This window comes from Gastrolobium bilobum, unplaced genomic scaffold (assembly GCF_033153095.1).
Source record: "Gastrolobium bilobum isolate Gb01-03AN ecotype WA unplaced genomic scaffold, APGP_CSIRO_Gbil_v1 utg354, whole genome shotgun sequence".
NCBI classification, from domain to species: Eukaryota; Viridiplantae; Streptophyta; class Magnoliopsida; order Fabales; family Fabaceae; genus Gastrolobium; species Gastrolobium bilobum.
In genome coordinates, this window is record NW_026897778.1 from 182797 (window position 1) to 196908 (window position 14112).

At 29.6% G+C, this 14112-nt stretch overlaps 1 protein-coding gene across 1 annotated transcript; it reads right to left on the reverse strand.

The window, feature by feature from the left end:
- Positions 1-402: 402 nt before the first annotated feature.
- Positions 403-5582, reverse strand: LOC133310257 (uncharacterized). The gene is made up of 6 exons (XM_061511157.1): positions 5232-5582; positions 4671-4906; positions 4327-4585; positions 1688-1867; positions 927-1082; positions 403-825 (listed from the first exon to the last, which is right to left on the reverse strand). Exons 1-6 carry the CDS (start codon positions 5259-5261, stop codon positions 652-654), a joined length of 1035 nt encoding a protein of 344 aa, XP_061367141.1. The 5' UTR covers positions 5262-5582; the 3' UTR covers positions 403-651.
- Between the last annotated feature and the right edge of the window lie 8530 nt (positions 5583-14112).

A 14112-nucleotide genomic window follows, 5' to 3' on the forward strand; every position in this document is an offset into this window, starting at 1 on the left:
AACCAAGACTATATTTGTGCTTAAAATCCTTGTCACAGATCGGCAAGCCCGTAAACCATACCGTGATTTCTGAAAGAGACAACTCATTATTTGCTTTGATTCAGCGTGGACTTGAACCAAAGTATGAAAATGTTTGAATACATAATAATATGAAATAAAAACACGTGGTCGCGTGTACCTACCTAAATGTTTCCAGCTGTTGGCAGCTAAACAAGAAATTTAACCATAGAAAAGTGATGAACATTAGATGACCTTTAATTCCCTCAAAAGACATTTTGTGTTCTCCGACAATTTTTACGACACTTGAGGCCCTCAAGTTTTTACCAACCCATTTTAAATATATATAATCATTGATCATGGGGGAAAAACTTGATCGGTAAATTTTTTGCAAATTCTCTTGATGATTCCAATACAAGTGCTCAATAGAACAAAAAAAAAAAGTGGCATGAGTACAAAGAATGAATTGAATATTAATAATTGAATAGACAGACACGTTAACAAAATAAAACTGACCCTGGCCAAAATTTCAACAGGGTGGTTGTCCTGTTGGCTCTTGCAGCAACTTGTGACTAAAGATTAGAAGAATGCTAACAGCAAAAGGAAGTGGAAAAAAGAAAAAAGGCAAAATGTGGTATGTACATACCCAGCAGTTTACCTACGGTAATCTTCATGGAGCAAACTCTCATATGGTGTCCCAGTGAGTGCCTTGGTTATATTTTTCCAATTTTCTACTTGACTGGATAAGGATCCTTTATGTATCTTCACCTGGCGACTCTTTAAATTCATTCGAGGAACCTTCAGAAAATCCTGAACGTCCGTTAATATCTGAAAACAAGAAAGACAGATCAATTGTCAAGAGCCCTTTATAGGCATACAAAAAGGAAGATGAAGCAGATATGATACAGCGTGCATGTAGTGCGCCTTACAGTGCGGTTTTTGACAACATCTTCGTAGTATACGATAATGTGCCTGGTGCTCTTGAAATATTCCAAGGCCTTGGTGGTGGTTTCATTCACTTGCCTCAGGTTTGCAATCAGCAATGTTGAATTGATTGTGGGCTTGTATTTTGCAAGTATCTCTGCCTGAAAGCATAGATAGAATCTATTAACATGAAATATTAACTGTCTTTAATATGATAACATATCAACTAACCAGTTTGGCACATCTTTTTTTTTTTTAAGTTAAAAGTTACTTTTAAGCTAAAGTTTGGGAAGAAAAAAAGAAAAAAGAGCGTAAAAAATAAAGGTAAAAGTTGTTTGGTTATTATATAAAGTTGTTCTGATAGTTTTGATTTTGAAGGAGGGAAAATGAGATAATTTGTTATTAGAAGGGGTTATTAAGATAAAGGATAAAATTTACAAATACAAATCTAGAATAAGATAAAACTGTAAAATAAATATGAGAACTCCAAAAAATTGACATACGTCTTAAAAAAAGCTCCTCATGAGAGCTTTTACCTTTTAGCTTTATTCTTTATTATAAAAAATAAACTATTTATAATAAGAACTTTTATAAAATTATGTTTGATTAAACTTCTACTTTTAAGGAGAAAAGAAGCTAAAAATAAGACATGCCAAACAAGCACTAAGCATCTTCCATCACAATGAAGCACTCATGCAAATGTACAACCATGGATATTAACGCACACATGAGCACATATGCATAAACAAAACAGAAAGAGAGAGACCTCCTTAGGTGAATGAACATGAGATTTGTGAGTCCCATTTAATAGCTTTGCATTCCTATCATATTCATTTGCAAGTACAGAAATCATCCGGCGCAAAAGATTCCTTCTGAAAAGAAATATGACTGAAACCCCATGTATTCTGAAGTACTCAGTAATTTGTTCATGATGTTGCATCAATCCCTGCATTAAATTACAAATATTATATGATATCCTTAGATCCCTTATAACCTTAAAACAATAATGTATAGAACAGATGTCAATAATATGTCAGATGTTGAGCAAGTACAAAATAAACAAATGCAACATGTGTAGGCAATACAAAAGCCAGCTGTTAAAAAATTGAGTTCTTATTACTAGGGTTGTTTTTGTTTTCCTAGGCGTTAGCCCTGTTTATAAGGAACCACATGAATTAGGTTTGAAAATTAAAAATTAATTTTGCATCACCAAGTATCCTTGAAAAATTGGGCAACATAAATATAATAGTTCAGTATTTAAAAAGATTGAGAAATATTATCAATCAAGATTGATATAAGAAAATAGCATTCACAACTGTATTAAGGCAACTGGGTGATACCTAACTTTATCTCTTCGGATATTTGACCTTTATTGAAAATCAACTTGCGGAAAGGAACTTCTACATTCTAAGGTACCTAAGTATTAAAGGGGGCAACTTCCTACATCAGAGACTTGCTTGAACTTCATTCTTAACCAAGTTTATATACTCTTGAGCTCTCTACCAACTTTCAAAGAAACTCCAAAAACCATCTATCTTATGCCAAAGTATTCCACTACAGAAAAGAACCTCAATCTTCAGTGGACCTTCATCGACACATTTTGCATCCAAATTTGTCAACACGCACAAATCATCTTGAAAGCAGCCATAAAACATGGCAAATAAAAAAATGGTAGTCAAAAACTCAGTCAACCTGTGCTGATCCTTTATAATAGCAACAGCTAGACAAGAACAACTACAAAAATGATAAGTTGATAACTGTTCAAATTATAGAGATTCAGGTATGGAAGGAGGAAAAGACACTGAAACCGAATAATATACTCTTGTGCATAATGATGTTGTACAAAAGACAAAGCACTAACCCTTATTTATATTAGTACTAAACACTTAACTCTAATCAAATAAGGAAATAAATCAGGAAATACAATGAAATATGAAAACCACTCACAATAGATCATTTTAGATACTCTAAAGATATTCTAAGATACAATAATGATATTATGAGATATTTTTTAAATACTCTAACAATTGCAACATGAAAGAAAACAAGTGAAGGTGCATGCATGCATCCTGTATTGCATAACTCATAAGTTTCTCTCTCTCTTTCTCTCACTCTGTGTGTGTGCGCGCGTGTGAGAGAGAGAGTTTTGATTCTTCTTCTCCCTCTATATTATCGTTCTGCAATCCTTTAAAAACAGAAAAGTTGGCAAACACATACAATCGTCTCTCACAAGCAACAGTTTATACTTCAAAAAATGTACTACCCTCCCTTTCAATGACATATAAGCCGATAGATACATTGGTAAAAAAATTTGTTTGGAAGATTTTGTTGGGTTCTAGCAGACACAGTAAATAATGAATTGCATTCCAAAGCATCATATTATACTGCCTATACTCCATTTCAGTTTTGGTATTTCAGACATCTTGTCCTGAACTTTTAATTTATTGACAGAATATCTAAAAGAATCTATCTTCCTTTTGAAGGTTGCACCAAAAACACAACTCTAAGTAATCAAACATAAGTTTCCCATACTATGTCTTAATTTTATTCCCAGATGATAACTAACAAAAATACAAAATCAGTAATCACATCAAAAAATTAGATTTCGCCTGGAAAGTTCCTCTGTACCTGATACTCAACAAAAGCAAGAACAAAATTTCCTGCATATCTCAAGATTTTTTTACCACAATTTCGGATTACTCTAAATCAAAGCTTCCAATTCCATATTTCATTAGACTTAATCCAAGTAAATCATTTAAATAATACTGAATGTCATTCTATCCATGCACGCTAGTACTTTTACACAGTACAACTGCTTATTGCACCCTAGTTTAAATAGATCACCCTCATCAAGTCAGCAATCAGGCTAAGAAAAACAAGGGAAAAACATCGACCGAGGTAGGTGACCATAGCCTTAATCAAAATCAGCAAATGCATCTTAAGAACTAATAGTAACTTAATGTGGAGTATATCAGCCCCTCTAACAGAGGAGATAATACATCAACTTTTAACAAACTAGAAAAGAACTGGGACTTGTGAAATAAAAGGGAAGACTGACAAGTAGAGTATTCTAGTAAGTTGAACTCAAAATCAAACATGCTTTTAAATCAATACATGGATATGTCTTTTTTTTCATTTTCATTTCTTTAGCCTTCTAACAGGAGATGATAATTTAGAACTTGTATGAAGTTCAATATGTGGCGAATCCATACATACTATACGTTTCTAATGTCCACAAATACCAGAAGTTTTTTTTGCGATATCCAAAATCATTATAACAAGAAAAGATTTTAATCACTTTTTGTTCCAAAAATATCAAAAGGAGAAAGGGATGCAAAAATGACTAACAGGCAAGACAAATATTTATTAAAATAAAAGAGCATTGATAAATAAAACAAACTTTACCTGATTAAGCATCCACTTCAAGCCAACTGCAGTTGTGCACTCATTTTTTGAAGCACTACTAAACCAATCTAGATTATAAATTGTATCCAGAGTCTCCGTTATTGTTGACATATTACTCCTTCTCACCTTAACCGAAAAGATTTCCCCGTTTGAGCTTATGTTAACATGACTGTTTAAAAATGTCTCAAACCATCCACTCCCAGATCTTTGCATTGACAGAATAGCGAAATAGCGCACAGGGTTGCATGCGCATTCTTCCCTAACAAGGATACAACAAGGAAGCAATATCAGTAAAAGATTGTGCAACTAAATCTCAGATTTAAGTACTACATTATTAATTTCACCTGCTATAAGTTTTGGGATTTGGGTAGTGCACGTAAGGAATCTCCCAAGGTTCAATGTTAGGTTCTGGACATGGCTTTTCAATGACCTTGATATCTAGAAAACCAATCTTACTGCTAGTGCCTATCTGCTTCAGACAAATAGAACATATATACACGCCACAGACCATTGCAAAGGTCAAAACGACAAGCCTCCACACCAACGTGGAATTCCTCAAACCCTTTACAAGGAAAGCATCCTGTAACCATGAACTACAAGATTAAAATATATACAATAAAGGCCTCAACTTGGTTGATCACTTGATCCAGCACATGAATAGATTAACCCCCACAGAATCTACATCTTCACGAAACTATCCAATCAAAGGCCTAATACCCATTGACCTTCGAAACGCACATATTCGTTGGGATTATTTTAAGGAACCAGATCGGATAATTTCACGTGCCACCCCATTAAAAAACTAAATGAAAAACATAATCTTTTACCTCAAGTTTTGAGAGATTTGAAGGTTAAGACAACATGGCACATTAGGAAAGTGAGAAAAATAAAAAATAAACACTAACCTTGGTGAAGGAAGAGAGATCATCGGCCATTGTTGTCGAGCTCAAAAGGAATTCGAATAAAAAGGCATATTTTGGGTACCCTTTTCAATTCTTTTTTCGTTTTTCCTAAAGCTTTTTTTCAGCTCTCATTACTGCAACCTACAAGAACCCAGTGAAAAAAAAATTTGAAGGAAAAGCAAAAGGCGTTCGGTTCGATGATGATGGGTGTGACTGTGAGCTTCTTCTTCTTCTTTTTCCCTTTTTTTTTTTTTTTTTTTTTGGTCACGTGAAGAAGGAAATGATTTAGAGGCTTCTAATCTTGGACCGTTGCTTTCAGATAAACACGCATAGATTTCTCGTAACCTGCACCTGGCAATGCCATACTCTTTCTTCGTTTCGAATATCGTTAGGAATAGAAAATGTTTGAGTAAGACCAAAGAAAAACGACATAATGAGTGATTGAGTGGGCTTCCACGCTTCTTTAAACGACATGATCGTCACTTTTCCAATCCATAAATCCACCACCTGGTTGCAGTTAACGAGGGCATTTCAGTCATTGAAAATAATATTAAAGCAAGATTTTTATGTCATATAAATATGTAAAAATTTCTTATTTTGGGAATCCAACAATATCATTCCCTTATTATTTTGTGAAATTCTTTTTACATTTTTAATTTACAAAAATCTCTTTTTTTTCAAAACAATTTAAAAATTCTATCAAAATGTGAGTAACTAGAATTCCCAATATCAATTTGTTAAGAGATCTAAAATTACCATTACTAGAAAATAGATCATCTCATAATTAAAAAAAAATATGACATAATTATGTGGAATAATCATAGGTGAATCAATGATTATGATTTAATAACTATCTATTTTAATATTTTCTCTCTCCTTTTTTATCATTATTGCTCCATTTTTATATAATTAATTGTCCACATAATCATATTATGTGTTTTGAAGAGAGAGAAAATGTTAATTTAATAGTGATTAGATAGGTAATAAGTTGGTAGTAGAAAATTTTGATAGTGAGAATATTCCTCTTCAAAAAAATTAGAAGAGAATTAAAATCACAAAATCGACAACTTTATGGATTTCCCACCCACGTGTCACGTGCAATCCTGCAGTCAAATAGTGTTGAAAATTCAACTGCTGGGGTACGAGTTCTGATTTAATAAGTAGCATGTTTTATTTTATTTTTTTGGTAAATAGCATGTTTTAAAGTAAATAAAAGTTGAAAATGAATGGAATGTTTCCTTATTTTAAATCATCACCAATAGTTAATTTTAAATTAAAATTTATAGTAAAACTATAAGTTAACTGTTTATAAAAAATTTAAATTTAAACTTCAATTATATAATTGTCATATGAGCAAAAAGTAAATTAGATTAGCAATCCCATTACCCGATCATTGATGAATTTAAAAAAGCAGCACAAAAATGGATTATTATTCATGTCGATACTTTTCCACCTTTCAATTAGTGAGATAAAAGTCAAGTTTCTTTCTATTCAATCAAACTAGCCATTTACTTTAGCTACTTTTTTATGGGCATTGCTTTATCAGTTTTTAATGATGACCATTGATCATGTTCTGTGTTTCAATTTTATTTTTATTTTTTTGTTCGTTAAGATTTATCACCAACCCCTTTCTTTCCCCAACGAGTTATACATTTGGAATTTTTTTTCCAAAAAAAAAGTTAAATAGATATTGGGGATTTACTTTAAGCTTTTATATTTATGTATAAAAAAATTTAACATTTTATAGGACAAAATATTATATTATTTTAAATAAAATAATCATGTTTGATATATATTTATTATTTTTTTATAGTCATACTATTATATTATTTTTATAATCTTTCTTTTACGATATTCTCTTTTTCTTTAATTTTAATTTTTGGGAGAGAGAAAATATTAAAATATATATATATATATATATATATATATATATATATGCCACGATTGTTTTCTTTTATTTAAAATAGTATAATATTATGCTTTTAAAATAATATTATATATATATATATATTGAAATAATGAGAAATTTGTAAGCAGAAAATGATGCATGATGTACGTAGGATATTCCAGAAGTTGCCGCCCATCATGAAAAACTTAAAACCATTTATAATCATTCGAATGATTATTCTTGATTGTGGTGAAACATGATGGCCCAAACTGAATATAGGAATTATATTAAATTTTAAATTGTAGCATTTATAAAGAACGTATTAAACGATATTTATCAGACGTTAAGTATTTGAACTCGCCCAAAAATATTTGTACAGAGAAAAGGAAGATTAGCCACCACCCAAAGCATTATTTATACTATATTATAATTTAGAGTAAAAGGTTTGTTACATATAAATCATACGATAATTTAAATTCTTTTAAAAGTATAAACTTATCATTTTAAGCACGTCTTAAAAAAAAATATATGTATCATGGGTAAAGTGGAATTTAATCTATGACGCAACCTAATTAATTTAAATGTTAAATTAATAAAATTAATTTGAATTCTAATTTTAAATTTTGAATTTGAATTTAAAAATAATAATAAAATTAGATTTAATGGCAAATTAATTAGATTAACTAGCTCAAATTAATAAAATCAATTAATTAGATTGATTGGCTAAAATTAGGAAAACCAATCAATTCAATTGATTCAATAAAAAAAAATATTACAATTAAGAGCTATTGTGTGAAAAAATTTGCCATGTATAATTCATACAGTGATTTGAATTCTATTGAAAATGTAAATTTTCTATCTTAAGCAAGTTTTTTAAAAAAAAATTAAATTATATGCATCATGGGTCAAGTGGAACTTGATCTGTGATGCAACATAATTAATTTAAATGTTAAATTAACAAAATTAATTTAATCCTAATTTTGAATTTAAAATTTGATTTTAAATTATAATCATGAAACTAGATTTGATGACAACGTAGAAAACTAAGGAAACCAATTAATTAGAATGATTGACTCAGGAAATCAATTAATTAGATCGATTGCCTAAAATTAGAAAAACTAATCAGTTGGATTGATGGGATAAAAAATTGAAATTACCCAAAATAATTGGAAAGTATGTACTTACTTAAGTGTTTGTACCCCTCACTCAGAGTACATAGTATAGTTTGTAAACAAAAAATTTATAAATATAACCAAATATATATATATATATATATATAGAAGGATATACTTACCACCAAAAAAGTTTACCACCATTACAACCAACTTAATCACCGTTGATTTTTGTCAATTTAACGGTTATACTTTATTGGAATTATTGGGTTGTACTTATTAATTAATTATTAATTCTCAATAAATTATAACTGTTAGACTGACGAAAATCAACGATGATTAGATTGGTTGTAAATGTGGTAAGTATATCTTGTCCCTATATGTATATGGGGTTTACATTTCTGCAGTTATTGTACGTGCAGCAATCAAATATTTGTCATATATATACGTGAAAGCATTAAATGCGGAGAATCATGACCATACAAAAGATGAAAACATTAAATGTGGGAAATCATAACCATACACCTGTCGTTGCTGTACGTAAAGCGGCTGCATAAATGATTTTACCTATGTATATATATAGGGTTTACATTTCTGCAGCTGCTGTATGTGCAGCAATCAAATACTTGCCATATATATACTTGAAAGCATTTAATGTGGGGAATCATAACCATACAGAGGATGAAAGCATTAAATATAGGGAATTATAACCATAGACCTGTCGTTATTGTACGTAAAGCGGCTGCAGAAATAATTTTATATATATATACATATGGGGCAATCCTACTTATTATCCTTCCAGGCTCACTGTTCTTATTACCTGATCGTTTATTGTTATATAAATTTAAAACCATCAATTGAAAAAGAAAAAAAAATAACTACCGAAATGATCAAACGATAATCAATCAGTTAGTAAGGGTGTTAAGCCTAAAGTGATGATAAGTATAACTTTAAAATTTGACACTGGTGTTAACTGATCCTATCCCTATATTATATATATATATATATATATATATATATATATATATATATATATATATATATAGTAAGAGTGGTAATCTTATTTATTTCTTTATTATATAAATTTTACCAAAACATCCTTAATTAATTCCCTCAACTCTCAAAATGTCATAGTTTTGAGATGGCAAGAGATAATTTTATCTCGTGTCAGGAGAAACTATAAACTCATATACATATATATATACTAGTTTATTACACATGCGATGTACGGAGAAAAATAGAAGTAGGTTTGTTTGTCTAAAGCTAACGTAAATTTTAAATGAATTTTATAAATAAAATTTTGATACAATTATTAAAGAAATAATTAAAAGATAAAATAAATTACGAATTTGCAGATATAATATACTATAAGAATGTTACATTAGTAACTCCAAAAATTTGCAATAATAAATCTCTTGAAAGAGATTTGAAGGGCATATGTCTATGTTTCTCAATCGCTCCCACTTTGTAGAAGATGAAGAATCAGCCATTAAAAGAAGGTTCACGAAAAAAAAATATCAAAAAGTTTTAGAAAATAATTAGGACTAAGAGACTAACAGGTAGTTTATGAAAAAAATCGTAATACATATAAATTAGAAGAAGTTAGATGAAGTGTAGACACATGAATAATAAAGAATTTAATGACAAACATAGTTTTACAATACATAATATGTCTCTTCGTTTTTTTCAGTTGAAGATGTTTTACCATGAATGTATTTTATTTAATATTTTTTAATCAAACAAAAGAATAAATATTTTCAAATTTCAAGTAATAAGCAAATTATTGTATATTAATTATTGCAAAATATTAATTTTAGAAGACGAATAAGAAAAACAAACACACAAAATTTAGATTATATTAAACATCATATTGTCAAATAATTATTGTTTAACCTCATGTTAAACATTAGATAGTCATCCACAATTGTATTATTAAATGTCAAATAAATATTAAGACATTGTATATTTCCTAACTGTTTAATAGTTCTTAAATATATAATTCAGAAACGCTTGGAACAATGTTGATGCTACACAACTTCTTCCCTATCAACTCTGTCTACACACAACTTCCCTTTCTCCAACAAGGTGTCTTCGACTTCAAACATAGAACCAATTAAAAAAAATTGTTGGAGTCACTATACTGTATTAATGATATAGAATATAAAAATAATATATATAACCTCCAAAAAAAATATATATATATAGTAGAAAATTATATCCACACAAATGATCATATAATTTGAGCCAATCGATCTAATTAATTGATTTCCATAATTCGAGCCAATCAATTTGATTAATTGATTTCCTTGATTTTCTCTATTGTCATCAAATCTAATTTCATGACTATATTTAAATTCAAAATTCAAAATTAGAATTCAAATTAATTTATTAATTTAATATTTAAATTAATTAGATTATACCATGGATCAAGTCTCATTTTCCCTATGATGCATATAATTTAAAGTTTTTTAAAAACTTTCTTAAGTGGAAAGTTTACAATTTTCAAAAAAATTCAAATAATTGTATGAATTACACGTGACAAAACTTTCCACAAAATAACTCTGAATTCTAATATAGTGTGTATATATATATATATATATATATATATATATATATATATATATATAATATATATATATGTATATATATATGTTTGTTTTTTGTAATGAATGCAGATAAGATATCTGCATTGAACCCAAAACGACGTCTTTTTGGATGAAAAATCAAGTTGTTTTTGTTTTTGTAATTATAATTTATTTCAATGTTATAATAGTGTTTATCATTATAATTTTTTAATCTTTCAACCAAAAAGACATCGTTCTGTGAGCGAATGTAAATAAATTTTCTTAATTCACTGTAAAAACATTAAAACTTATATATATAGTTTAATTTTTCTGTTTTTATTGCATATTAATTTTTCTACTTTTATTGCAAAAAAAAAAATTGTCACACTCAACATAAAAATGAGTGAGTCCCATTATAAAGAAAAGAGAAAAAAAATCTGAGTAGGTCCCGCTTAATTTTGTGTGAGTGTGGTAGAGAAATTTGTTATGAAGCAAAAACAGAAATATTTTTTCCATATATATATGGGGTAGGATCCTTTAACACCAGATCCTAACCATTAATTTTGGGAATCTATCGGTTATAATTTATTAAGTCACGTTTATTAATTAATTATTAATTTTCAATAAATTATAACTGTTAGATTGACGAAAATCAACAATTGTGTGTTTGCGTGTGTGCGCGCGATATGGCGTTAGAGCTAAAGATTTCCTTATTGTGTGCCTTTGATATATAACCCATTATATGAGAAAGATTCATAAAAGAGTGGTGATATTTTAACTGGACACAACTTTCTTGCTAGATAAAGTCCATTATATGATAATTTATATTTGAATGTAAGATAGCCTTAGTATTATTTTTTTAAAATTTATGGGATATGTTATATTGCCCATGACACATGCATTAATATGGCCCTTCAGAGGATAGATGGCCGAATTCAACCACGTCTTCATCATGCCTAGTGGTGTAATGAGTCAAGTTAATCCAAGTTTTAGTCCAATGGGTTAGGCTTGTATAAATTATTTCAAGTCTACCTAGACTTGTTAGCTTTATACAAGCCAAAGTATAAGCTTGACTTGGTTTGTTTTTAAAAAATAAAAGGCTTGGCCTAACTTGTCAACCCTACCAAGCCTTCAAAAATGGCACATTGCACTCTGTAAAATACAAGTTGTGATTATTTTGTTTATTTTGTATGTTTAACTTAATGGAATATATTTCTTTTCTAAGCTTATAACAACCCAAAAAAATAACAATTTAGTTATGTTGCTAGAAATAAAAAATACAATACATTGTTCAACAATATCATCAAAGCTTTGTTAAGAGATTTTAGGTTTTATTGACTTTTTGGCTTCATCCAAACCATCAAAAGGATTAGAATTACAACTCACACGTCTTGATCCATTAAAGTATCTTCATATGAACAAATTAATATCATGTGATGTTGGCTCATCCTGCATAAGAAAGTCTTGAAATTCGATGTTGAGCAATAGATGGTTTGGAAGGGATAAGAAGTTGAGAAAGGGGTAGAAGAATACCAAAATTTAACAAAAAAGAGAAGGGAAAAGAGCAATGACTGCAAAAGAATTTAGGGTTAAGAAAATATGTGTTTGCAAAGTGAGAATAGGGAAAATTGTAAAAACTAAAAAAAACATAAGATATTATTTGAATATATTATTTTATTGAAAAATAATTGTATTATTTTATTAAAAAAAATATATATTATTGTGTTAAAAACAAATAAAATATTATTTATTAAAAAAGACAAGCCGGGTTTGAAGACTTAGAGGACAAGCTTGCTAAAATTGACCTATGGCTTGATTTCTAAACAAGTCTTTTTTTTTTGTAATATTTTAAACAAGTCTTTTAATGAGCTTAAGCTTGTACTATTTTTAAGACAAGCCAAACTAAGCTAGGCTAAAGACAGGCCAAGCTATAGGCCTCTGACAAAGTCAGTAGCCCGTTTACATCCCTAATCGTGCCACTTGTGAAAGATTAACAAACATTGATGTTCAATTTTATTGCACTTGTTTATTGTAATATTTCATTCTTTAATTGACATTATTACTAAACGACATATATTATTTCACATGTTTAATAAATAAATAAAAAATAATGCGAATAATTGCAATACCACCCAACAGTAGAGATAGTTAATTGTAATTGCTATATCAAGCAAATTTCATCTTGTTGAATTGAGGATTTGAAATCAATGCTGAGTTGTATCCTAGTCACCTCCACGTCAATTTCCATAGAAGGGATGTGATTGTTGAGCTGTATATATTTAATAGTGTCTGGTTTTAATTGTGGTAACAATTATAAGAATTAATTGTAATTAGAATTCATTGATAAGAGATATCAATTTTCTGATTTTGGATTATTTTTTATTTCCTGATTTGTGGCTTGATTGAAGCCAAAATTAGTATATATAAGAGCAAATATCATTTTTGATCCTCAGCAAATTTCACTATGTCTGCTTTAGTCCCTAGCAAATAAAAAGGCCCAACGTGGTCCCTAAAAAATTCAAAATGGACCCATTTTAGTCCTTTTAGGGACTAATATAGGTCTTTTTTGAATTTGCGAGGGACCACAATTTCAACTAAATGGGTCCATTTTGAATTTCTTAGGGACCACAATGGGCCTTTTTATTTGCTAGGGACTAAAGCGGGCATCGTGAAATTTGCTGAGGACCAAAAAAGATATTTACTCTATATATAATTACCTATCAACAAAGGAAGAAATATACATATTTCATTATTTGACATGGTATCACGAGGAGTGTTTCGATCCTCGTAAAATAAATCTCTCATTGTTTTGATCTCATTTTTTCCACATCCACCCATATCTCACTTATTTCGTACGTCTTATTTTTCTTGAATATGTATTCGTATTTCCATTTTTTTCTCAAATCCCTATTTTTCGATGGCTACCAACAATTCTGAAAAACCAAATTCTGATAACTACAATCCCACTCATGTGTTTTCCTCTTCTCCCCAGAACATCATCCTTCAACAAGATCATTCATCTCTCCCTATCTCCATATTGGTGCCCAATATAAAGGTGGGTACCTTACCGGTGCCAGCAAGAAACTGAATCAGAATGATCCTGCCCACGATGCTTGGGTTACTGATAACCAACGTGTTAAGAGTTAGTTTATTGATTCCATGAGCCAACCCCCATGCAACCTTTCATTTGTCTTGAGATTGCCAAGGAGTTATGGGACGCTGCAATATGAACTTTCTATGATAGTTCCCATGAGATATGTCTTTTTGAACTAAACCAGCGTTCCTTCAACACCAAACAACTGGGTTACCCGTTCTGCACA